This window comes from Bos indicus, chromosome 7 (assembly GCF_029378745.1).
Source record: "Bos indicus isolate NIAB-ARS_2022 breed Sahiwal x Tharparkar chromosome 7, NIAB-ARS_B.indTharparkar_mat_pri_1.0, whole genome shotgun sequence".
Classification (NCBI taxonomy): Eukaryota; Metazoa; Chordata; class Mammalia; order Artiodactyla; family Bovidae; genus Bos; species Bos indicus.
This window is the reverse complement of record NC_091766.1, coordinates 16,676,406-16,701,521: the sequence shown is the minus strand read 5'-3', so window position 1 is coordinate 16,701,521 and position 25,116 is coordinate 16,676,406. Positions and strand designations below refer to the sequence as shown.

The 25,116-nt window shown below is 51.0% G+C and overlaps 1 protein-coding gene across 3 annotated transcripts in view; it reads right to left on the bottom strand.

Annotated features, from left to right (window-relative positions):
- Window positions 1-1,746: 1,746 nt before the first annotated feature.
- Window positions 1,747-25,116, bottom strand: part of CERS4 (ceramide synthase 4) — a 35,790-nt gene continuing 12,420 nt past the window's right edge. For 2 of the 3 annotated variants that reach the window (XM_019964280.2, XM_019964279.2), the window contains 10 exons: window positions 10,206-10,379; window positions 7,232-7,349; window positions 6,303-6,421; window positions 6,142-6,199; window positions 5,484-5,534; window positions 5,040-5,132; window positions 4,700-4,828; window positions 4,222-4,328; window positions 2,485-2,641; window positions 1,747-2,242 (listed from right to left, as the gene is read on the bottom strand). In XM_019964280.2, coding sequence (XP_019819839.2) covers window positions 2,066-2,242; window positions 2,485-2,641; window positions 4,222-4,328; window positions 4,700-4,828; window positions 5,040-5,132; window positions 5,484-5,534; window positions 6,142-6,199; window positions 6,303-6,421; window positions 7,232-7,349; window positions 10,206-10,378 — 1,182 coding nt within the window. In that variant the 5' untranslated portion in view covers window position 10,379 and the 3' untranslated portion in view covers window positions 1,747-2,065. Of the gene's footprint in view, window positions 2,243-2,484; window positions 2,642-4,221; window positions 4,329-4,699; window positions 4,829-5,039; window positions 5,133-5,483; window positions 5,535-6,141; window positions 6,200-6,302; window positions 6,422-7,231; window positions 7,350-10,205; window positions 10,380-25,116 lie in introns of those variants that run through there. The other variant, XM_070792924.1, reaches the window with a different exon arrangement.

Genomic DNA, 25,116 nt, shown 5'->3' with positions numbered 1-25,116 from the left:
TCCTCTCCTGTTCTTCCCTCTAGGTCACTCCATCTTCAGAGATGGCATCCACCAAGCTCCTAGTCTGCTCTCCCTCTTCTCTCTGTTCTCTCCAACGCCTCCTCTTCTTCTGCCTCCCACACCGTCCCTTCTGTTTCCTGTTTGTTCCTTCCCATGCCATTTCAGCTGTTCTTACTGTTTTCCCTTCTCATCTTTTCAGTCCCTCTTTCTGGCATCTTTAACATCTGCCTCTTTTTTTTTTTTACTTTATTGATGTATAATTGATTTACAAAGTTGTGTTAATTTCTGTTGTATAGTAAGGTAATTCAGATATGTATATTCTTTTCCATATTCTTTTCCATCATTATAGTTTATATTTAGTTCTATATAAATATAGTTCCCTGTGCTATACAGTAAGACCTTACTGTTGATCCATCCTCTACATACTAGTTTACATCTACCAATCCCAAACTCCCAATGTGTCCCTCCCCTGCCCCCTTGAGTCTATTTGTTTCATAAATATAAGTTCGTGTCATAGTTTAGATTTCATATATAAATGACTCAGACAGTAAAGAATCTGCCTGCAATGCAAGAGCCCCAAGCAGATCCCTGGGTCAGGAAGATCCCTAGAGAAAGGAATGGCTACCCACTCCAGTATTCTTGCCTGGAGAATTCTAAGGACAGGGGAGCCTGGTGGGCTATAGTCCATGGGCTTGCAAAGAGTCAGACATGACTGAGTGACCAACACTTTCACTTTTGTACTTTAGGTCTATCTAGATAACCTCTAGGTCTATTCATGTTGCCACAAATGGCATTATCTCATTCTTTTTTATGGGTGATATTCCATTGTGTGTATATGCATCTTTTCTATCCATTTATCTGTGGAAGGACACTTAGGTTGCTTCCATGTCTTGGCTGTTGTAAACAGTGCTGCTATAAACAGGGTGCATGGATCTTTTTGAATTAGTTTTGCCTGGATATATGCCCGGGATTGGGGTTGCTGGATCACATGAATCTCTTTTCTCTGCCTTCCTCTCCCTCTGTCCTTGTCTCTCAGTGGACACAGAACAGGAACCTTTCTCCTCTTTGCCATCTCTCCCTACTCCCACCCTCTCCTCTTTGCTGAGAAGCACAGAAGGCAAGATTGGTGTCCCTACCCTTTCTCTTCTCCAACCCCGTCTCTGGTGTTTCCAGAAGGCACCCCTTTCCGGTCTTGTGTGGAACCTTGAGGCTGTGGATTCTGGAGCACTGGGGTGGGGGTACCCTTCTGCACAGCTCATAAGGAGATGCTGAATTCTCCCAGGTGGACCCTTGAGAAGGAGCCTGAAGTACGTTCTCCCACCCCCACCACTATTTCACTGTCTTCAGGGGGGTCCTGGGGACCTTGGAGATGGCCTTGAGAGGGAACTGCAGGACAGGCGTGAGTCTCCCCTCTGCCCATCTGCTTGGACCTGTGTGGCCTTGGGCAAAGGACTCCGCCTGTCTGAGCTCAGTACCTGCTCATCTGTACTCAGGGTCTGTGAGTAGCTAATGCAGGGCTGCCCTGCTGTGGGAGGAGATGGCTTGGCTCAGGCGCTGGCTGGGAGATGGGGACTCACTCAAGGGGGTCTCTATGCACTGCCTGCTCTCTGGGTCTCCACGGGGTGAGCATGTATCTTGGGGTGGCACTGAGGGTCCCGTTGGTGGGGTACCCAAGTCCTGGCTGCCTTGGGGCCTCTGGGGATGGATGAGGAGCTGTAAGGGGGACACAAGCTCTCAGGCAGAGAATCTGGCTCCGGTCAAGGTTTATTGGACCCCTTTCCGCCCGGCGCTCTTCACAGTTGCCAGCTGCAGCCTGCAGGTGGCGCTAGCGGGCTGGCGTGTCGTTGTAGCTGCCCGCCGCCCCTCTTCCCCCAGCTCTGTTGGTTGCTCAGAGAAGGTGGGAGGGTGGGTTGAAGGAAGGGGCTGGAGACCGATCATCAGCGCCACCTGGGGCCCTCCCTTGTCTCCACAAAGTCTGCCCGAGATCCCGCAGTCCAGCCGCCCCACATATCAGAGCTGCCCCCGACGCTGGGGCAGCCCCCCTCGCGGCCAGTCCTCTGGCCGGCTACGTGGCTGGTGTATGCCAGTTAACCATGCGACCGGCTGCCCGGCTCCGAGGGCCGTCAGTGGGGGCTGCTCCGGGCCGCTGTGCCGCCCCATTCTTCATCTGAGGACACTCCTCGGCTGCCTCCCCATCGCTGGAGTCTAACTCCTCCACGTCACTGCGAACATCCTTCTCCATCTGGGGAAGAGGAGGAGGCAGGGGACTGGCTTGGCTGGGGCCCCAGAGAGGCATGCCGCTAGCCAACACTACCCCGGCCCTATCTGGTCTTTCTTTCCTTTATAAATTTATTTGTTAATTAATTAACTTTTTTTTTTTTTTGGCCCCGAGCACCGCACAGGGGATCTTGGTTCCCCCGACCAGAGATTGAACCTGCGCCCCCTGCATTGGCAGCATGGAGTCTTAACCACCAGACTCCCTACCTGGCCTTTCTTTATGAAGCTGTAGATCATGCAAAGGATGAGCCAAGACCAGAACACATGCAGCAGCTGTAGAATCACCAGAAGTATGTTCAAGAAGTAGTAGCCGAAGAAGGGGCTGAAGTTGCCAATGGACTCGAAGAAAGTGGTATAGAGGATCCTATGGTGGGTGGGCGGGAGGGAGAGGCAGGGCTTTACTGGCTGCTGTAGCCCCCAGTCCTGGGAATCTCTAACTTGCATGACCTTCCCTGCTCTAGAACCTTCTATGGCTCCCCATTACTCTCCTCCCACCAAAGAGTAATGCCTGTGCTCTTCAGTTGGGCAGTTTAGTAATCCCCTCACCTGATTATATTAAATTCATAGAATGCACAAGCTGGCCAACTGGCAGCCATAACCCTGAACCCCTAGGGGGAGCTTAGTGTCCCAGTAGCTCTCCTGGGTGGTCCTTTCACACCTTCTCAGGTCCCCGTCATTTTCCACCCAGATCAGCTGTAGGGTCATCAGTGACCTGCCTTGATCAGAGAGCAGGCACCTGGCTGGCCCGCCCACCTCCTCTTTCCCCTTGAACCTTCAGGGACCCACACTCCCAGGTCCCCACTTCATGGCTGCTCCCTCTCCATCTCCTCTGCAGGCTCCCCTGACCCACACCCCCAGAACTGGGCCTCTCTGTCAACACCTGGTCTCCGGTGACCCCATCCAGTCTCGTGGATGAAAACACTGAACATTTGCCCCTCTCCCCAGGACCGCAGGCTAGTGTCCACCGCTTCCTCCACTTTTCGGTGGCTGTGGTGGTGACTGGGGGTGTTGCCAGCCCCTTAAACCCAGAACGGTCACAGCGAAGCTCCTGTTCCTCAAGCAGCAACTCTGACCCCATTCCCATCTCATAACCCTTGAGTCATCTCCTTGAGCCCACACACTTCTCTCACCTGCCCTGGTCCTGCCCCATCATTGGCTACCTGGGCCAGTGCTGTCATCTGGGCCCTGGCCCCCAGCTTCAGCCCCAGCCTCCTACCAGCTATTCCCCCAGCAGCCACCAGAGAGAGCCTGTGAGCACCCACATCGGGTCCCTCCAGTCCTCTTCTCAGGGCTCCCAAGTGACTTGGGATAAGGGCCCGCTTCTCCCCAAAGCCCTGCATACTCTGTCCCATCGTTCTCCACTTTCACTTCCTCCCTCTCTCCCTCTGCTTCCCCCACAGGGATCTTCTACTCTGTTCTTCCAACATGCTGGACACTATCCTGCCTCTACAATGCTGTCAGTGAGGCCTTCTCCAACCACCTTAATTCCAACTCTCCACACAGTTCCTGTGCCCTTCCTGACTTTTCTTCTCTTTAGCACAATCACGGCTGCACATATTCTGAAACCCACTTGTTTGCCTATTATACTTCTCCATCCACCAGTGTCAGCTCCACAGGACCTTCCCGCTGTTCCCTCTGCTGGCGTGAAAGAGGAGGGAGGCGGCAGGCTCAGCAAAGTCCCAAAGACTTGACCAAACAGGGACCCAACCAGGTCTCCCAGTCCGTGTTCCAGGCACCCGGGGCCGATGATGGCTAAGCCCAGTGCTCTGTTTGCCTACCTGTGGGCCTTTGCACAGGCTGTGCCCTGTGTTGGAAACCCCTTTCCCAGCCAACGGCCCCAGTTCCCTGGATTGGGGAACCCAAGAACCGATGGCGAGGCAGACCCGTATCTCAGCCACCTCTCCCCCCGAACCCCCACGCCCCACAGCGGAAGGGCTGACTCACCGGGTGGGGAAGAGCACAAGGCGAGTGTAGAAGAAAACCAGCGAGAAGATGATGAACAGAGTGTCGCACATGCGCCGCCAGTGCATGTAGTTGAACAATTTACTGGCCTGGGGAGGGCAGCAGAGAGAAATAGACGTGGGAGGGGCAGGGCCAAGAAATGGCAGGGCCTCCTTCCAGGGAAAAAGGGCCACGGGGCTGGGCCAGGTGAGTTGGGGCAGGGTCTTATCTCTAGGAACTGCCTAGACAGGTAAAGTGTGATCTGCAGGGGTGACAGGGGTGGGGGCCTCACCTCTCTGAAGACTGACAGGGAGTGGTGCCTCAGCTCCCTGAAGATAGACATAGGGTGGGGCCTCAGCTCCCTGCAGATAGGGGGTGACAGGGGGTGGGGCCTCAACCCCAGGGGCACCAGGGACGGTGGGGCGGGGCGGGGCGGGGGGTGGGGTGGAAGCCGGAAGGAGTCAGGCTGGGCCCCGCCCACCTCTAGCAGGTAATCGGCGGAGTCGTGCAGCAGCAGCACCAGAGAGCCGATGCGCAGCAGGTTCAAGCTGTAGGAGAAGCTGATCAGGATGATGGTCACGAAGTGATGAATCACCTGCTCCTTGAAGTCCTGTGTGAGAGGGAGGGTTACAGCTGGGATGACGCTGGGTGGCTGGAGCAGGCCCTCCCAGGGAGGTTGCTTGGAGGATGGATACCCTGCCACCTCCCTGAGGTGCCAAGGTTCTTGGGGTGTGGGATAAGGCCACCCCTCCCCACCTGGAACTGGGTCATAATCATCCCAGGGCATCACTTCCTCAGCCAGAGTCTTGGCCTGGCCTCACCTTGCGCTTGGTGTCAAAGGGCAGTGTCATCAGCAGAGAGATGTAGAAACTCAGCTCCAAGAGGTACCAGTGGTACAGGCCTGGCTTCAGGGGCTGTGGCAGGGGTGCAAGGTTAGCTGTGGGGAGTGGAGGCGCCCACAGGGCATGGGGTATGGGGCAAGGCCCTCCCCATTTGCTCAAACCCACCACACATGAATCCCAATGAGTGAGGAAGGCATGAGCTCCTTGTCCGTAAAGGTAACCAAGAGTGGTGGTTTTGTGGTTTCCTGCTCTGAGTGTCCTGACTCCTGGCCCCTCTCCATTCCACAAGGGAGCCAAAAAATAGAGTGGGACTCAGGGGAATGATGGTAGGATGTCCCGCTTTGGCTCTCCTGCCTGTGACCATAGGAACTCTGACCATGCTGATCTTCCCACCAGCCTCCAAACACCCGCCCTGGCACTCACCTGATGTGGGTAGTTTTCCCAGCACTTGACCGGCGTCCACAGCCATGACTCCTGCAGGGACGGGGGGAGTCTGAGGATATCCAAAGGTTAGCACCCAGAACTCCCACCCCGGCCTGGGTCCTCCTCCCGGACTTCTGGCTCTCAACGTGCTGCTCTCACTCAGGCTGGCTGTTTCCCGCCAACTACAGCCCTGCTCTCACTGTAGGGTGTGGGCATGAGTGTGTGTGTGCTAAGGCCCTTCAGTTGTGTCCAACCCTTTGTGACCCCATGGACTGTAACCCTATGGACTGTAATACTGGAGTGGGTTGCCATGCCCTCCTCCAGGGGATCTTCCCGACCCAGGGATTGAACCCTCATCTCTTATGTCTCCTGCGTTGGCAAGTAGGTTCTTTACCACTGGTGCCACCTGGAAGGCCCTCTCACTGTACACCAGAGGCTTATTATTCAGAATCCCCAGCCCTGACACACAGTAGGTCCTCAACAGGCCACCCATCAAGTGGACATTCACTGTAACCTTGCCACATTCCTTCCGCCCTCTCTGTGCCTTTGCACGCTTCCCCCTCTGCCTGAGCCCCACACACCCCTCCCCAATCCAGTCTGGGCCCAGCACATAGTAGGCGCTTGTGGGGTACGGCAGGTACACATCAGGTACACTCACGTGATAAAGAACCATGGTTCCACAGACGAAGCAGCACAGATAGAAGACAAACTTCCAGCTGCAGGTGGGGAGGGAGCCCATGAAGCAAGCTGCCAAAGGAGCAGACTGCCCCCCTCACAGCACCCCCAGACACCCCCTCACCAGCCCCACCCTGGGCTTACCTGGACTCACAGAACTTCTTGGTCAGGCAGGGCCGGTCCTGGTTCCTGCGTCTCCGGAACCAGCACTGAGTCTGCCGCAGCGTGAGGCCGCACTGCGAGGCCAGGAGGTTCATCTGGGACTGGAGAGCGGGTGATGGGGGCCAGGGTCACAGAGGTGGCCTCCCGCCACTGTCCCAGGACAGCCAAGACCCAGCTCTGCATACCCCCTCCCCGCGCCGTGGTCCTAAACCTCACCCGTGGGGTGGTCTACCTATGTTGATAGGGGAATAGGGGGTTTCACAGGGTGATGTGTGTGTACTCAGTCGCTTCAGTCATGTCTAACTCTTTTGGGATTCTCTAGGCAGGAATACTGGAGTGGGTTGCCATTTCCTCCTCCAGGGGAATCTTCCCAAACCCAGGGATTGAACCCAAGTCTCCCGCATTGGCAGGTGGATTTGTTACTGCTGAGCCATGGGGAAGTCCATAGGGTGGAGCCCCCCAAAGCAGGCCTTATAAAAACCCAGCCCTGGGACTTTCCTGATGGTCTAACAGTTAAAAATCTGTCTGCCAACACAGGGAACACAGGTTCAATCCCTGGTCCAGGAAGACTGCACATGCCTCAGGGCCACCAGACCCGTGTGCCAAAAGCCCGAGCGCCCTGAAGCCCATGCTCCGTGCAACAAGAGAAGTCAAAATGAAAGGCCTGCATGCCGATCTAGAGAGCAGCCCTCCCTCCACTCACCACAAGCAGAGAAAGCCTATGCAGAGCAACAAGAGAACCAGCACAGCCGAAAATAAGGATAAAAACCAAAACCCAGTCCTGCTCACAGGCTGATGGGCCTTGGGATTCAAGGGGTTGGCGGTGGGGGTTTTCTTGCACCCCTTCCAGAGCTACCCCCAGGGCACCCAAGCAGGCCAACGGGGATGGAGGAGAGGGTCGGGGATCTCACCTCCGTGGGCTCCCGCCCTTTCATTAGGTAATGCTTCTCCAGCGTGGCGTTGGGGTCCGCTGGCCTCCTGATCTGGTTCCGCACGCCCAGCCACCGGCTCAGGGGCAGGGCGACGAATCTGGGTGCAGGGGAGACAAAGCCTGTCAGTCCAAGTGGGGAAACAGGGGTCACTGGGGCGAGGCCATAGTTTGGGAGCCTGCAGGGGGTAGCCTGTTGCAATGGGCACGACCTAAGAAAGACAGCTCGGGGGGCTTCCTTGGTGGTCCCGTGGTTATGACGCCACCTTCCAATGGTGGGGGCACAGGCTGGATCTCTTACATGCCTCGGAGTACGGCCAAAAATTGAAAAAAAAAAAAAAAAAAAAGGTAGTTGGATTGGTCTTCAGGATGTGAGATGATCAACTTTGGTGGTACTCAGGTAGCTCTGGATGTGAGAGTTGGACTATAAAAAAGGCTGAGCACCGAAGAATTGATGCTTTGGAATAGTGGTGCTGGAGAAGACTCTTGAGAGCCCTGTGGACCGCAAGGAGATCCAACCAGTCAATCCTAAAGGAATTCAATCCTGAATATTCACTGGAAGGACTGATGCTGAAGCTGAAGCTCCAATAGTTTGGCCACCTGATGTGAAGAGCTGAATCAATGGAAAAGACCCTGATGCTGGGAAAGATTGAAGGCAGAAGAAGGGGGATGCAGAGGATGAGATGGATGGATGGCATCATAGACTCAATGGACATGAGTTTGAGCAAACTGCGGGACATAGTGAAGGACAGGTAAGCCTGGCGTGCTGCAGTCCATGGGGTGGCAAAGTTGGATACGACTTAGTGACTAAACAGCAGGCACCTTCACTCCATCCCAAAGCAGGGATGATCATCCCTTCATTGCCTGAGTTCTGATCTGCGCCCCCCAACCTGGGTGGGGGCCCCCCATAGGCAGGAGCACGTCTGCTCCTTCTCAGGGCTCCTCCCTCCTGGCATCCCCTCCTCTCTTGTGGACATTTGGAGGAGCTGGGACCCTGGTGAGGCAATCACCACAGTGCTCACAAGGGGGTGTCCAAGACCAGGGTCAGGACCAAGCTGCATGTCCACCGTGTCAATATCACCTTACATTGGGGGAAACTGAGGTTCAGGGCAGCGCAGCAAGGGACTCATTCCAGACTCACTCATGCTGGGGGGCAGGAAGGGAGGAGGCAGGAATGGGACATGACTGCCATGTTTTGTTTTTTTCTTTTGGCTATGCCTCAGGTTATTCTGGATCCTAGTTCCCCAACAAGGGATGGAACCCTGGCCCTCTGCAGCTGAACCGTGGACTCGTAAGCGTTGGACCACTAGGAGGTCCCACGACTGCCATTTATTGAAACGTACGATCTGCCAAGCACGTGTCTAAGTCCACCTTGTGTGCCGCTCACTTAACCCTATTATTATTGTCCTGATAGGCAAACTGAGGCTCAGGAAGGCCAGAGATCCACCCCAGGCGACACAGCAAGCGAAAGGCAGGCCCAGGAGTCACTTTCCCTTAATGGGGAAAACCTCTGCCTGTGTTTGACCCCAGAAAAGCTACTTACAACCTCATTGCCCTTTAGAAAAGCAAGGGATATCTTTGGGAGGAGTTAACATGCCCATCTCAGCTGGAGCCATTGGCTAAATAGGTAAGAAAACAGACCCAGCCTTCAAGGCCTGGCTGAATTGGGCCTCCCAGAATCCCTCAGGCAAAGCCTTGGTCCTAGATGACCTACCTGCTGTGTGACCCCAGGCAGGTCACTTGACCTCTCTGTGCCTCCATTTCCTCTTCTGTAAAATGGGGATAATAACAGTACCACTTCACCGGGTGGCCATGAGGGCTGAGTTAAGACAGGCAAACTGCTCAGAGCAGGGGTTGGCAGAGTAAAAGCTCCAAGAGTGTCTGGTAAATATAATGTCAATGAATGGGCCCTGGGTCCCCCATGTCCAGCCTGTGTCCCGGGAACCTTGACTCCAGGAAGCTCCTTGTGAGTGGGACAAGCACGGTGTAGAAACGCCAGGGGGTTGCAAAGAAGGTTGGGGACCTGGGACGGCCCTGGCAGTCCAGTGGCTGAAACTCCATGCTCCCAATGCAGGGGGCCCAGGTTCAACCCCTGGTCAGGGGACTAGATCCCACATGCCACAGCTGCTGCATGCTGGAACTAAAGATACCACATCCTGCAGCGAAGATCATACATATTTTTTAGAAAAAAGTGGAATCTGAAATCACATGTGAGCTGTGCAGGAAGGGGAGCGGGAGGGGCCCCTAGCACCGAGTGGGAAGCTTTGAGGGGGGCAAACCTTGTGGGGGGTGGGCCGTGGGGGCCAGGCAGATGTGGGAGCTGTGACCACAGTGTAAGTCAGGTAGAAGAGCGTGGGACAGAGGGAAGGGACCCAGGAGACGGACGGCCAGGGAAAGAAGAACTGCAGTCTGGGGCAGTGGCTGGATCGCATGAGAAATAACTGAAAACCCATGGGTGCGTTCAGCATACACTCAGGGCCAGGGGCCCGGCTACAGGAGCTGAGTGACAGGGGGTCCCAAAGTGGGGGCTGGAGTACCCTAGCCCTTCCTTTGGCTACAAAGGAGATCAAAGGGGAGGCATTGGAAGGAACCAGGAAGGAAGAGTGGGGCCCAGGGAGGGAGGAGAGGCACTCATACAGGAAGGAAGGACGAGGGAGTGGGTGGGAGTTCTTCACTTACTGACTGGCCTCTGCAGACCCATCCCAGGTCAGCAAAGCAAGAGCATCCCCTGCCCCCCCAAGGCCCCCACTTGTTTTCCGAGATGCTGGCACTTCCAGAAACCTGCAGCCAATGTCCCAGGCCTCGGAGACCCTCAGAATATGGGCGGCGGCAGCTGGGGTAGGGGGCAGGATGGAGCCAGAAGAGCACTGTGACTCAAAGCCAGGCTCCCTCCAGGGACACACGAGGATGCGATCCTGCAGATGGGAGAGCGCAGGGTGGGTGGCGCAGTCACTTACCTCTCGAAGGTGAAGCGAACGACCACCAGGGCCAGCGCCAGGGGCACAGCCATCAATGTGTCCTGGGGGTGGGGGAAGACCAGGCCATCGTGGTCCTCCAGTTGAGCCCATGAGATGTTGGCGGGGAGCCACAACCTCTCGTTCCACAGCCAGTCGTTCAGGCTGGACCACATCCTGTGGACACAGGGTCCAGTGAATGGACAGCTCGGCACACAGGACACGTTGAGTGGGAGGACCGGGCAACCTGCCCTCTTCCCCCCAGCCCCTGGCAACCTGGAGCTTATTAGAGCCAGTGTGAAGGATAGACTGGGGCTGTATGTCCTCAGGCAAATGACCTGACCTCTCTGAATCTCAAGTTCATTTGTAAAACTGGAATGGCAATATCCACCTCACAGCCCAGCTTCATAAGGTGCACAAAGTGCTTAGCCTGGTGACTACTGACCCTTAAATGTAGCTCATGATGGTAGTTATTATACTGTACTTTACAGACATGAGAAAGGCAGGCAGAAGGGAGAGGCTGATTAGGGTGATGACCTTGAGTTCTCAAGCAGCCGGGAAGCTTTTCTGTCATTGAGGGGAGGTTCCTCTGAAACAGCCCAAAGATGAAGGATTTAAGGAATCCACAATTCCCTCCCTGGCCATCCTTCCACGCATGGACTCTCCTTGAGGTGTGAATGTCAGCTGTCTCACTTTCTCCTGACCACGGCTGGGCAAGAGTACTTACAGTCTAACCGAGCTTGCTGCCAGATAATGGAGCAATGGTCAAGGTGGGCCAGCTTTCCACCAAGAGCTGCTGGGGAGCTGCTGTGGGGCCCAGCTGTCCTGAGGAGCCCAAATAGCTTCTCTGGTTCCCAAGATTTAAAACAAGTGCCCCAACCCCTATACTGTTCCTCACTTGCAAAGTCTATTCATTCATTTGTCTGTCCGTCCATCCATCCATCCACCCATCAGCCCACCCACCCATCCGTTCAGTCCACCTATTCAACTATTCATCTATCCAGCCATATCATTTGCTTGCCCACCTGTACATGTACGAGTTCATCCATCCATCCATCCATCCATTCACCTATCCATCCACCCATTTACCTGTCCATCATCCCATCCATCCATCCACCTGTCCACACATCCATACCCACCTGTCTGTCTACCTGTCTGTTCATCCATCCACCCACCCACTGTCCATCTATTCATCCGTCCATCCCTCCACACACCTATTCATCTGTTCAGCCAGCCAGCCACATGCCTGCCCACCTTTACATCTATGCATCCAGCCATCTACCCATCCATCAATTCATCTATCATCTGTTCATCCACCCACCCATCCATCCACTCATCCATCCATTCATCCACCCATCTGTCTACCTATCTATCCACCCATCCATCCATGAGATGTTCTCTGAGTGTCTTATACATGCCAGAGCCTGAGGCTGGATGTTGGAGACACAGCAGGGAACAAAGCAGACACATTCCTGTTCCCATGAAGCTCACAGCCCTGCAGGGGGAGGCAGCCAGCCCACAAGTAAACAGATTCATATATAAATGAGACAACACTTCTTGATGGGGCCTGGTAGAAACAGGGTGACATGATTTATCATGGAAGGTCTCTAAGGAAACACAATCTGAGCTGAGACCTAGAGATGAGGAAGGCTTGGGTATGTGCAGAAGTGGGTAGTGGTGGTGGGAGAGGGGCTGGGAGGGACTTTCCAGAGTGGCAGGTGCAAAGGCCCTGAGGCAGGACTGAGCAACACTGAGCAGGGGGGGACCAGTAAGATGTCTTTGTGGCTGGAGCAGAGTGAGCAAGGGGAGAGAGTGGGAGGAGGTGAGTGCAGGAAGGGGGTGGGGGCAGGTCATGCTCTGTGGACTGTGAGGCGGAATCAGATGATTTCCTCCAACATCTTACAGAGAAGCCAAATTTACAGTGAGTGTTTATATACCCACCACTAGGCTACCATTCGCGTTTTGCTCTGCTGCTTTATAACACATCTGCCCATGCATCCATCCATCCCTCTATCCACCCACCAGTGCATTTTTGGGTGGACTTCAAAAAAACAGCTGGGGGACCACAACGTTGCTTCTTACTCAGCCCAGGAGAACTTTTATCACCCCAAAGTCTATGACAGCAGAGAACCAACAAAAGAACCAGCTCCTCTTAATGCTGTTTTAATCTTAAGACATCATTCCCTGGTGGCTCAGATGTTAAAGAATCTGCCTGCAATGCGGGAGACCCAGGTTCAGACTGTTGGTGCTGTAAAGAATCCACCTACCAATACAGAAGATGCAAGAAACTTGGGTTCCATCCCTGAGCTGGGAAGATCCTCTGGAGGAGGAAATGGCAACCCACTCCATATTCTTGCCTGGGAAATCCCATGAACAGAGGAACCTGGCGGGCTATGGGGTCCATGGGGTTGCAGAGAGTTGGACACGACTGAGCGACTAACACCTTACTTCTTTCAAGATTAAATAATATGGTTTTTTAAAAAAGACTTATTCTCAAGATTTTATCTGCTGCTTCAGAGATTGCGATTTACCCTCCAATTTAATACATATTCTATTTTTATTACTACAGTTTCTACAATGTGATTTTATATATGCACATACATATACATGTGTATTTAAGACTTTACTTAGAATTTATTTGGCTGGGACAACTAAGCTGGGAATCAGAACTTTTTTCTCAATTTGTTCTTTAAGTACCACTTAGTAGCTCACCTTTCCTATCTTGTTTTAGTAAGTATTTTAGCTTTTAAAAAGTTATTATATTTCAAAATCTATTTATGGAATTTTCTCTTCTGTTGCACTTATCTATATTTCCATCTTTACACCATTACCACGTCTTGATTTGCTGTCTTTTTATCTTACCTTTTAATTCTTTGACATGTCTTTTCTAAATGTACTTTAATAACTATTTGTTAAGTTGTAAAATCCTGTGATATTAGCATAAAATTGGTATACTATTAATAATAAATATGCAGAGTACATCATGAGAAATGCTGGACTGGAAGAAACACAAGCTGGAATCAAGATTGCCAGGAGAAATATCAATAACCTCAGATATGCAGGTGACACCACCCTTATTGCAGAAAGTGAAGAGGAACTCAAAAGCCTCTTGATGAAAGTGAAAGTGGAGAGTGAAAAAGTTGGCTTAAAGCTCAACATTCAGAAAACGAAGATCATGGCATCCGGTCCCACCACTTCATGGCAAATAGATGGGGAAACAGTGGAAACAGTGTCAGACTTTATTTTTCTGGGCTCCAAAATCACTACAGATGGTGACTGCAGCCATGAAATTAAAAGACGCTTACTCCTTGGAAGGAAAGTTATGACCAACCTAGATAGCATATTCAAAAGCAGAGACATTACTTTGCCAACAAAGGTTCGTCTAGTCAAGGCTATGGTTTTTCCAGTGCTCATGTATGGATGTGAGAGTTGGACTGTGAAGAAGGCTGAGCGCCGAAGAATTGATGCTTTTGAACTGTGGTGTTGGAGAAGACTCTTGAGAGTCCCTTGGACTGCAAGGAGACCCAACCAGTCCATTCTGAAGGAGATCAGCCCTGGGATTTCTTTGGCAGGAATGATGCTAAAGCTGAAACTCCAGTACTTTGGCCACCTCATGCGAAGAGTTGACTCATTGGAAAAGACTCTGATGCTGGGAGGGATTGGGGGCAAGAGGAGAAGGGGACGACAGAGGATGAGATGGCTGGATGGCATCACTGACTCGATGGACGTGAGTCTCAGTGAACTCCAGGAGTTGGTGATGGACAGGGAGGCCTGGTGTGCTGCGATTCATGGGGTTGCAAAGAGTTGGACACGACTGAGCGACTGATCTGATCTGAATTTGCATTAAAAGCAAACAGAAACCCACAAAATAAGCAGCTTAGGGGGAGGAATAAATTAGGAGTTTGGGGTTAAAATACATATGAAAGTGAAGTTGCTCAGTCGTGTCTGACTCTTTGCAACCCTATGGACTGTAGCCTACCAGGCTCCTCTGTCCATGGAATTTTCCAGGCAAGAGTACTGGAGTGGGGTGCCAATATACTACTATATATAAAACTGATAACCAACAAGGACCTACTGAATAGCACAGGGGACTCTATTCAATTTCTTGTAATAACCTGTAATGGAAAAGAATCTAAAAAAGAATATATATCGTGTATAACTGGTTCACCATGCGGTATACCTGAAGCTAACACAACAGTGGAAATCAACCGTGTATGCACTGGTGTGTCCATGTACATGCACACTGGTGCATGTATGCACACTGGTGTGTCCAAGTCTTTGCGACCACATGGTCTGTAGCCTACCAGGCTCCCCTGCCCATGGAATTTTCCAGTCAAGAATACTGGAGTGGGTTGCCATTTCCTCCTCCAGGGGATCTTCCCCGCTGAGGGACTGAACCCGAGTTTCTTGCATCTTCTGCACTGGCAGGCGGATTCTTTGCCACTGCCACTAGGGCCATACTTCAATAAATTCTTTTAAAAAAGTAGCTGACATCAAGTCATATCACCCTTAAATATTTCAGCATGCAGATCATTAACTAGAGTTCAATATTGACTTACGTGTTTTTTTTTCTTTGAAGGTAAAATTTACTAGAGCACAATGCATCAACATTAAGTGCGCAATTGCTGAGTTTTGACCAATACACGCACCTATGTAAACCAACCTCCAGCCACAAACATTCTCCTCCCTCCATCACCTTCTGTCTCTCTCTCAGCCCCTTCTCAGTCAACCTCCATCTCCACCGTCCAAAGGTAACCTCTGCTCCAGTTTTTTTTTTTTCCATTGGGGGTTACTTTTGTCTGTTCCAGAGCTTCATATAAATGGAATCACAAACCCCATCTTTGTGTCTAGCTTCTTTCACTTGTATAATATTTTCAAGATTCACCTCTGTTGTTGCAAGTTCAGTAGCTTTAATTCTCAAATTGTTGGTACTAAATGAACAGTGAAAGTTGCTCACTGGTGTCGGACTCTTTGCGACCCCATGGACTGTTAGCCTGTCAGGCTCTTCAATCCATGGAATTCTCCAGGCAAGAATAGTGGAGTGGGTTGCCGTTCCCTTCTCCAGGGGATCTTCCCAACCCAGGGACCAAACCCAGGTCTCCCACATTGCAGGCAGATTCTTTACCATCTGAGCTACCAGGGAAGCCCCACTAAATGAATATACCACAGTTGGTTGGCATTCACTTGTTTTTTTAACTTTTACTTATTATTATTAAATGTATTTGTTTTGTTTATTTTTTTGGCGGCACTGGGTCTTTGTTGCTGCATGCAGGCTTTTCTCTAGTTGTGGTGAGCAGGGGCTACTCTCTAATCGCAGTGAGCAGGCTTTGTTGCAGTGGCTTCTCGTTGAGGAGCACGGGCTCTAGGGCACGTGGGCTTCAGTAGTTGTGGCCCATGGACTTAGTTGCTCCGAAGTCTGCGGGATCCTCCCAGACCAGGGATCCAATCAACCGCTGGACCACCAAGAAAGTCTTATCATTCACTTGATGGACATCCGAGATGCATTCAGTTTGGGGTAGTTATGAGCAAAACTGTTCAGAACATTCACGTCCCCAGTCTTGTGTGAATAGATGTCTTTCTGTTTCCTGGGTCTGTCCAGAGGAGTGGAATTACTGGGTCATACTTGGGCTTCCTTGGTGGTTCAGACAGTAAAGAATCTGCCTGCAATGCAGGAGACCCTGGTTTGATCCCTGGGTCAGGAGGATCCCCTGGAAAAGTGAACGGCAACCCACTCCAGTGTTCTTGCCCGAATCCATGAGGTCGCAAAGTATCAGACATGACAGAGTGACTAACACTTTCACTTTTTTACTTTCACTGCATATCTTCCTTGATGAGCAACTACCAAATTGTATTCTGGAGTGGCTGCACCATTTTACACTTGATCTTGTGAAGTCTGGGAGTTTTATGGCCCTCAGTTTTATTTTAGGTGAGATGGCAAGGGCGGGGGTGGATTCCCAGACAGGAAGTGGCTTTGGAGGCCAGAATAGGGGCCCACCCAGATAAACCCGGAGAAGCTACTACATTCCCCGCCTCCCCACCAAGATCTGCCAACTAGCAACGTTAGGTCCACCTGAAAGCTCAGATTCCCTTTGCCACATGGGGTAGCACATACCCCCAGGTTCTGGATTAGGATGCAGACGTCATTAAGGGGGGCGTTATTTCTCCCCACGCACATTGCCAGGTAAGGGGGGTTACTCTTAGGAGCAGGCAGGGATCAGAGGGGCCAGGAGAGGTTGCTGGGGGTTGGAATGTCCTGTCTCCTGATGCATGTGGTATTCTGGTTGAGAAAACACGCTGAGCTGTGCTTCCACGCTGTGCGCCCTCCTCTGTGCAGATTAAAACATCTGCCTTGAAAAAAATCTAGGACCCAATGTTTTGGCTTCTCTTGTTATGGAGCATGGGCTTCAGTCATTGTGGGGTACCAGGCCAGTTGCCCTCTGCCACATGCAATCTCCTCGGGTCAGGGATTGAACTCGTGTCCCCTGCATCGGCAGGTGGATTCTTAAAGCACCAGACCAGCAGGGAAGCCCTGGTTTTAACTAGCAGTAATCTTTTGAAGTTCCGACTACCTGGTCTTTGTTACAAACATTCCTATATATCCTGATTCCTCCCTCATCTCTTCAGAGCACTTCCTCAGAGCTATCTGAGAGGCTGTCTCTGGGCTTGAAGTCCTCAGAATGTCCACAGAGTAAAATATAATTCTCAGGTTTTAGGTTGTGCTTTTTTTTTTTTCAGTGGACAGTGGATTTGGGGGGCAGGAGTTGGGTGGATTTGGAGGGCCGTGCCTTGGATGTCCCTGAGGCCACGGATTCGGCTGGAGCTCCTCCAGGGTTGGGGCAGGTAATGGATGAAATCCCCCAGGGAGGAAGTGTACATGAGGAATCAGCCCAAAGACCATGGCAGAGGGCGTTCGAGTTCAGGCATCAGTGAAGTGATGAAGAGTAGCCACCACCACTGGACACGCTGGCGTGGGAGGGACACCAAGAGGCCCCAGCCTGACAGATGGTAAAAGTGTCAAAAAAAAAAAGGGAACAAAGAGTGTTGCTCACCATCCAGTTACATGAAGGGTTAAATTGCAACCTACAGGCAGTGAGCCCACAGGGGAATTCAGGATAGAAGAAAAACAGGATGAGGCATTCTGTGCTTTGGACAAAAAGGGTCCCTGGATAGTTAGACTCGTAGCCAGAAGAATTTCAATGACCTCAGATTCTCGCATCTTCCCAAACACAGAAAAGCACGAAAATGATTATCTTATCTATTCTTCATGACAGGCAATCATATTTTCCCAAGGTGTGTGCTGGACTGCATGTATTTCCTACCCCGCAAAATTCATGTATATTCTGGCTCCTCCCCTTCATCTTTGGAGCTGTTTACTCAGAGCTACCAAGTGGCTGTCTCTAGAAGACCCTGAGGTGGCGCGGTGGTAAAGAACCCCCTTGGCAATGCAGGAGACACAAGAGACACAGGTTTGATCCCTGGGTTGGGACGATCCCCTCGAGGAGGCCATGGCAACCTACACCTCTATTCCTGGAAAATCCCTTGGACAGAGGAGCCTGGCGGGCTACAGTCCATGGGGTTGCAAAGAGTCAGACACGACTGAGTGCACATATAAAGACTCTGAATAAAAAGTAAACTCACAGCTCTCCTCTTGTGCAATTTTCCTTAAGACAGGTGTGTGACAGTGGTTAGTTTAGACCCACAAGGTTCAGGAGACCCAGACAGAACAGACAGATGGATAGGAGGATGGAGGGACTTCTGCCCAAGTGGTTGATGTCTTTAAAAAAAGATAAATTAGGAGTTTGTGATTAACATATAACAGATAACACTACTTCCCTGGTGGCTCAGACAGTAAAGAATCCACCTGCAATGCAGGAGACCGGGTTTGATCCCTGAATCAGAAAGATGCCCTGGAGAAGGTAACGGCTACCCATTCCAGCATTCTTGCTGGAGAATCCCATGGGCAGAGGAGCCTAGTGGGCTATAATCCATGAGGTCGCAAAGAGTCGGACATGACTGAGCAACTAAACACACAAATATGAAATTGGTAAACAAGAGGACCAGTTGTATACCACAAGGAATTGTATTTAATATCTTGTAATAACTAGAATGGAAAAGAATCTAAAAAAGAATATATATATATATAAAAGAACTTAAGGAATTCTGAAAAAGTATATATATATAGTTCCTGGGTAGCCCAGCTGGTAAAGAATCCGTCTACAATGCAGGAGACCCCAGTTCGATTCTTGGGTCTGAAAGATTGCCCTGGAGAAGGGATAGGCTACCCACTCCAGTATTCTTGGGCTTCCTTGGTAGCTCAGATGGTAAAGGATCTGCCTGCATGTGGGAGACTGGGTTTGATCCCTGGGTTGGAAGATCCCCTGGAGGAGGGCATGGCAACCCACTCCAGTATTCTTGCCTGGAGAATCCCATGGACAGAGGAGCCTGGAGGGTTATAGTCCATAGAGTCGCAAAGAGTTGGACATGACTGAGCAACTAACCATGAGTGAGTGAAGTCGCTCAGTTGCGTCCGACCCTTTTCGACCCCATGGACTGTAGCCTATCAGGCTCCTCTATCCATGGGATTTTCCAGGCAAGAGTACTGGAGTGGGTTGCCATTTCCTTCTCCACAACTAACCATATATATATATAAACTGAATCACTGTCCTATACACCTGAAACTAACACATAAATTAACAAAACTTCAATTTTTAAAAATGGTTAAAAAAAAAAACACATAAAAAATTCACTAACAGGAAAATCTGGCCTGATCCCATGCACCCACAGGGGCATGAGTGCACATGCCCTGCCCAGAATTTCTGGCCTCACCCCCACACAACTTCCCAGCAAGAGCTACATTCACGACAGGGTATCTATAGCCTTCTCAAGGGCCCTCACACCTATCTGAACACCCCTCAGTACAGATGTAAGCGGGCTGGGCAGCCTGGAAAGGCCCACAGCCAGCTAGAGCTGGAGCCAGAACTCAGAAGTCCAGGCCCCCAGCCGCATGTTCTTCCCAAGATCTGAGTCCCCTGCACCCATGGTGCTGGCATGTCACGATGAGCTTTGGGGACAAGTGAAAATGCACGCAAGCAGTGGCATCCCATAATCCCAGGCCTCTGCCCATGTCCCCAGCTCAAAGCCCACTTCCACTGCTTGATACATTCCGCTCCTAGCACACACCCCAGCTTTTACGAATGCCGTCCTCTGCCTAGAGTGACCATCTAATATTTTTTGCCCCATGCTGAGTAGTGAGAACACAAAATGGTGACGAAAACTGGTAAGGTCTCAGCCCTCACAGGGCTAACGTACCTCTCCTGTCTGTCTGGCAAACTCCTACACATCCTTCAAAACCCGGTTCAGTTGCCACTTCCTCCTGGAGGCACCTCTCAATTGTTCCCACCTCAGATCCAGTTAAAGCACCCTCTGCCAGCCCTGCCTCATTCACTGTGATGTTGGAAGCTGGCCAGACAGCCCTTCTTTAGAGGGGGGTTGGAGAAGGAAGGGAGCATGACCAACCTCAATGCCTAGTCCTCTCAGCTGAAGCAGGCATAGCCTTGTCTGGTCATCAAGTCAGAAGGGAAAACAGAAATGCACTTTCCAAATCTCAGAGCCTTCCAAAGGGGGCTGCAGACTGCAGAAGACTCAGCCTTGGGCCTCCTCAGTCAGTTCAGTTGCTCAGTCATGTCCAACTCTTCATGACCCCATGGACTGCAGCATGCTAGGCTTCCCTGTTCATTACCAACTCCCAGAGCTTGCTCAAACATGTCCATTGAGTCAGTGATACCATCCGATCATCTCATCCTCTGTCATCCCCTTCTCCTCCTGCCTTCAATCTTTTCCAGCGTCAGAGTCTCTTCCAATGAGTCAGTTCTTCACATCAGGTGGCCAAAGTATTGGAGCTTCAGCTTCAGCATCAGTCCTTCCAATGAATATTCAGGATTGATTTCCTTTAGGATTGACTAGTTTGATCTCCTTGCAGTCCATGGGACTCTCAAGAGTCTGCTTGAATACCACAGTTCAAAAGTACCAATTATTTGGTGCTCAGCTTTCTTTATGGTTCAAGTCTCACATCCACACATGACTACTGGAAAAACCCTTTCTCTAAACTGTGTCTGTCTATTCACTCACCCCCTTCACTCTCTTGATAAAGAAGAGACACTGAACTCTGAGAATTCACCCACCTCCTTTCTTTGTGGTCAAGCAGGCCAGTGAGCCTGCATGTGGAAAACATGGGCAGTGTCTGACATGCAGAAGGGGCTCAGGTATGGCTGTAACTAGGCATCAATGGCCCGCAAGCCTCAAACTTCTTTTCTACTCCCTCCTCTAACAGATGCCTTCCTCCTAAGGGGCAGGCGGGAGCAAGGCTCAGGGTGGTGAGGGATAACTTTCATTTGTTTCTCCTTTGGACTCCAACTCCTCTGCTTGTTCCCTGTGGACCCTCTGCCTCTCTGGGCCTCAAGGTGCCCCATCTGAAAAATGTGTACAGCCAGATCTTCTGCTTTGCTGCACCCTGTACAGGTTCAGGAAGCTGGGTGGCTTGTATGCTCCACGCTGGTCTTGCAACGGATTTGATTCCTCCAATTTACCTGCCATTGACCGCACCACTGTTTCAGTTTCCTCATTTGTAAAATGGGAATAACAATGCCACCCCCACCCCCCAACCCGCCCCACCCCCGCTGCCGCCCGCCATGTGGGGGAGGGGTTGGGAATGATGCCTGGGGTGGAGTGAGCTCTGAGTAAAAATGTAGTTACTGTTAGCAGCTGGGTGGGGGAAGCAGTCTGGGAATGAGGGCATTGATCCCTGCAGGTTCTGAGTGGTTCTCCCAGGGACATCCTCCCATCCATGCTCCTCTCCCGCCTCCCTCTGCAGCCTTTCTTTAAAGCTGTAGCCAATGAATGAGCTCAGGATGGCTGCTGAGGGGTCATCTGGAGAATCACCAAGCGGGCAGCTGGTCAGGCCTAACCAGCCTGTGGTTTTATCCTCATCTCCCCTCCCACCCTCGAGTTCCTCCCCCTCCTCCCCAAGCTGGTCTCCCAGCCTGGACTGCTTCTCAAAGGCACTTTGGCCCCACTCCCAGCCCTGCCTCTGCCACCTGGGAGCCAGACTCTGATAATCCTTCTTAGTGCCTAAAAATATCCCCAGATTGGAGGGGCAAGTAGAAGACAGCGATCAGGGCTTTGTGCTGACACGGGGAGGGGGAGGATGAGCAGAGCACCCCTGAACTCCGCCCCCCACCCCCCTGCCCTGGCAACACCCAGCAGAGCAGAGCTGTGCACACACGTTTTATTTTAAATCTGGCTGGAAGTGCAGGGCTTGTCTGGGCTGTGCAGGGAAGAACAGACACATACACACATACTCACTCACTGCCCCCACAGCCTGGCCTGCTTGGGGTCACCTGACTCCTTCGGCTAGAGGCCCAGGCAGGGAGCACGTGATGGGCTAAGAGGGGGTTATTTGTAGATAACCACAGCCACTCCTGCACCCAGCCCCTGCTCCTCCACTTTGGCCTCTCTGAGCTGGGTCCCTGCAGGGTGCTCACGACCAGAGATGTAGCCAGGCCAGGAGATACCACCTTCAAGGATCCTAAGCGGGGGGGTGTCCCAAGTCCAGGGCTCTGCCTCTCCCCTTCATGCTCTGGCCCTGCTGGTACACCCCCTCCCCCAACTCAATTCACTGCAATGGCTGCTTGGTGGGCTTCCAATTCACCAATCAGATTCCTCCTCCAGGGTCTGCATGTGCTGTGTCCAAAACTCACCAAGCTCACTCCCATCTCAGGACCTTTACATGTGCTATGACCAACTCACCAAGTTCATTCCTGCCTCAGGACCCTTGCACATGCTGTTCTCCCAGGCAACCCCTGTCTATCTCTGTCTCATCATTCACATCTTGCTTCACTGTTACCTCCTTGGAGAATTCTTCTCAGATCACTACCAAAGAAGCCATCATATTATTCCATCTCCTTACCCAATTTTGTTGCTTCAGTCCTGTCATCCCACTTGAACTGTTTTCTTTTTTTTTTTTTTAATGCTTACAATTATTTATTTCTTTACTTACTTTTGGCCGTGCTGAGTCTCTGTTGCAGTGTGCAGGCTTCAGTAGTTGCAGCACATGGGCTTAGTTGCCCCATGGCACATGGGATTTTCCTGGACCAGGTATGGAACCCTGGTCCCTTGCATTGGAAGCATAGAGTCTTGGCCCATGTTCCCTGGAATCCCCAGCCCATTGGCCACCCCTCATCACTACAGCCTGTTTCTCCAGGTTCCCTGGCTGCACCTTCTCAGAATCACCCCTTGGCAATGCAACCCCCTACCACTGCCCCCTCCCCCTAATAAAGTAACCATCAGGGAGGGCTGTGAGGGTTGATCTGCAGATGCCTGAGGGCTGACTGTGGGACATCCATCCACCCTCCTGGAATCTGTTCCCTCCCTCCTACATCTCCTGGAATATCCCAGGTGCTAGAGCCCCCAAGGGCGCCACCCAGTGGCGGCAAAGTCTTTACACAGGTGGTGCCTTTTTCCTTAAGTGCCCTCACCCCTTCACTAGGCACCCCCTTCACTGGGCTCATTTGTACTAGTCTTTAAAACCTGGGTCAGATTAAATTCCCTACTTAAGAGGCCTTCTCTATCCTTCCTACCCTAAGGAAGCAGAGCTCCCTCCCTAGTCCCGCCCACCCCACCAGGGCCTTTCTTCAAAGCTTCTGTTCAGCCCTGGCTGGCCCCAGGGAGCTTAGAGAGCTGAGCCTTCCTACCAGAGAGTGAGGGTCAGACCAGGAAGAGACCTGTGGGGTCCCCAGCATCACCCAGTGTAGGGGTGTGTTGGGAGTTGGTTAGGGTAGTTTCAAGAAGGACGGAGGGAAGAGAGATCAGGTCTCTGGAAGTTTTTGTGGGCAAGTGAGCAGATCCAGCCCCAGAGGCAAGGGGGGTGGGGCAGCAGTATCTGATTGTTACCTGCACAGGACTCAGAGAGGTCAAGCAAACTGATGGGCTTGTAAGGAGAGTGCTTGCTGAGTGTGTGCTCAGTCGTGTCTGACTCTTTGTGACCCCATAGACTGTAGCCCTCCAGGTTCCTCTGTCCATGGGATTTCCCAGGCAAGAATACTGGAGCAGGTTGCTATTTCCTTTTCCAGGGGATCTTCCTGACCCAGGAATCGAACCTGCATCTCCTATGTCTCCTGCTCAGGCAATTAGTTAAAAACAAAACCACACAACTCTGGGACTTCCTTGGAGGTCCAGACTCTGTGCTTCCATTGCAGAGAGCATGGGTTTGATCCCTGGTCGGGGAACTAAGATCCCACATGCTATGTGATGCAGCCAAAATTTTTTTTAAAAAACCAAAAACCTAACTTTATTGAGTGACACACAAAAACTATGCATGTTTAAAGTGTGTGATTCAATGCATTTGACATATGTATGGACTGATGGAACTCATCACCTGGATCAAGATATCCATCACTATAGGCTTCCCAGGTAGCTTAGTGGGAAAAAATCCGCCTGTCAATGCAGAAGCTGTGGGCCCGATCCCTGGGTTGGGAAGATCTCCTGGAGGAGGAAATGGCAACCCACTCTAGTACACTTGCCTGAAAATATTCATAGCCAAAGGAGCCTGGTAGGCTACAGTCCACGAGATAGCAAAGAGCACACACATATCCATCACTCCCCAAATTTTCTTGCTTCCTTTGGAGTTCCTCCCTCTCTCCCTTCCAGTGAGAACTGGAAGCAACCTGGATGTCCAATGCTGGGAATCAGAAATTCCATCAGAAATTCAGGATTCCATACTATGAAATATTACATAAGCATTTAAAAGGAGGAGGAAGACCAACCTGGAGGTCATGATGCCCAGTGAAATAAACCAATCTCAGAAAGACAGATATTATCTGATTCCACTTACAGGGGGTCCTTAGTTAGAGGAGTCAGATTTATAGAGACAGAAAGTAGAACGATGGGTGCCAGGGGCTAGAGTAGCTGGATGGGGAGTTAAGTGTTCAATGAAAACAGTTTCTGTTTGGAAAATGAATAAGTCATGGAGATGGGTTACATGACAATGTGAATCTTGTATAAAATGGTCCAGATGATAATTTTTTTGCGATATGTGGTTTACCACAATTAAAATAATTTTTAATTAAGAAAATTATCAAATTGGGATGAAGAGAGGAGGGAAAGCTATGCTCATGGACTTGGTAATATCACTGAGTTGAAAAAATGAAAGCAAAATCCAGAGACACTAATGAACTGATATGTAATTCATGTCATGGAAAACCACCAAAAGTTCTGTCCTTGGCATTTATAACAGTGGAGTTAGCTGCATCAGACCAGCCCTCTCGGAGATGATAATGATAAGCTCTGGACTAAAGGCTAAAAAACTCTTATACCTTGAAGTTTTGGTGTTCCAACATCCTATATGGTATCCATTAGCCACATGTGCTCATTTAACTTCCAATTAATTAAAATTAAAATCTAAAATTCAGTTCCTCAGTTGTATTATGAACATTTCTACACTTAATAGCCACATGTGGCTTGTGGCTACCATATTGGGTAGTGAAGGTATGGAACATTCCCATCAATGCAGAAAATTCTACTGGGCAGTACAGCTCTAGAGAGTTACCAAAAATAGGCAAAAGTTGGAGGGGAGTCTCTACCTGTTCTAAGGGAATGGTATGGGGTGAGCTTCCCATTTCTCACTGGAAATAGAAACTGGATTGAAAAATGATAAGACAGAATCCAAAGGGACTATAACAGTTCAACAATGGGGCAGAACACACAGGAAAGGAAAAAGCCAAAAAGCAACAACCAAAAATCAGGTTCAAATTCTATCCAAAATTGCTGTGCAAGTCTCTTGCTAACCCTTGAACCATGTGCAGGGCAGACTTCAACCAGCCTGGGTTAAGCTAAAGAAAAGTAAGATATCACCCTCCTC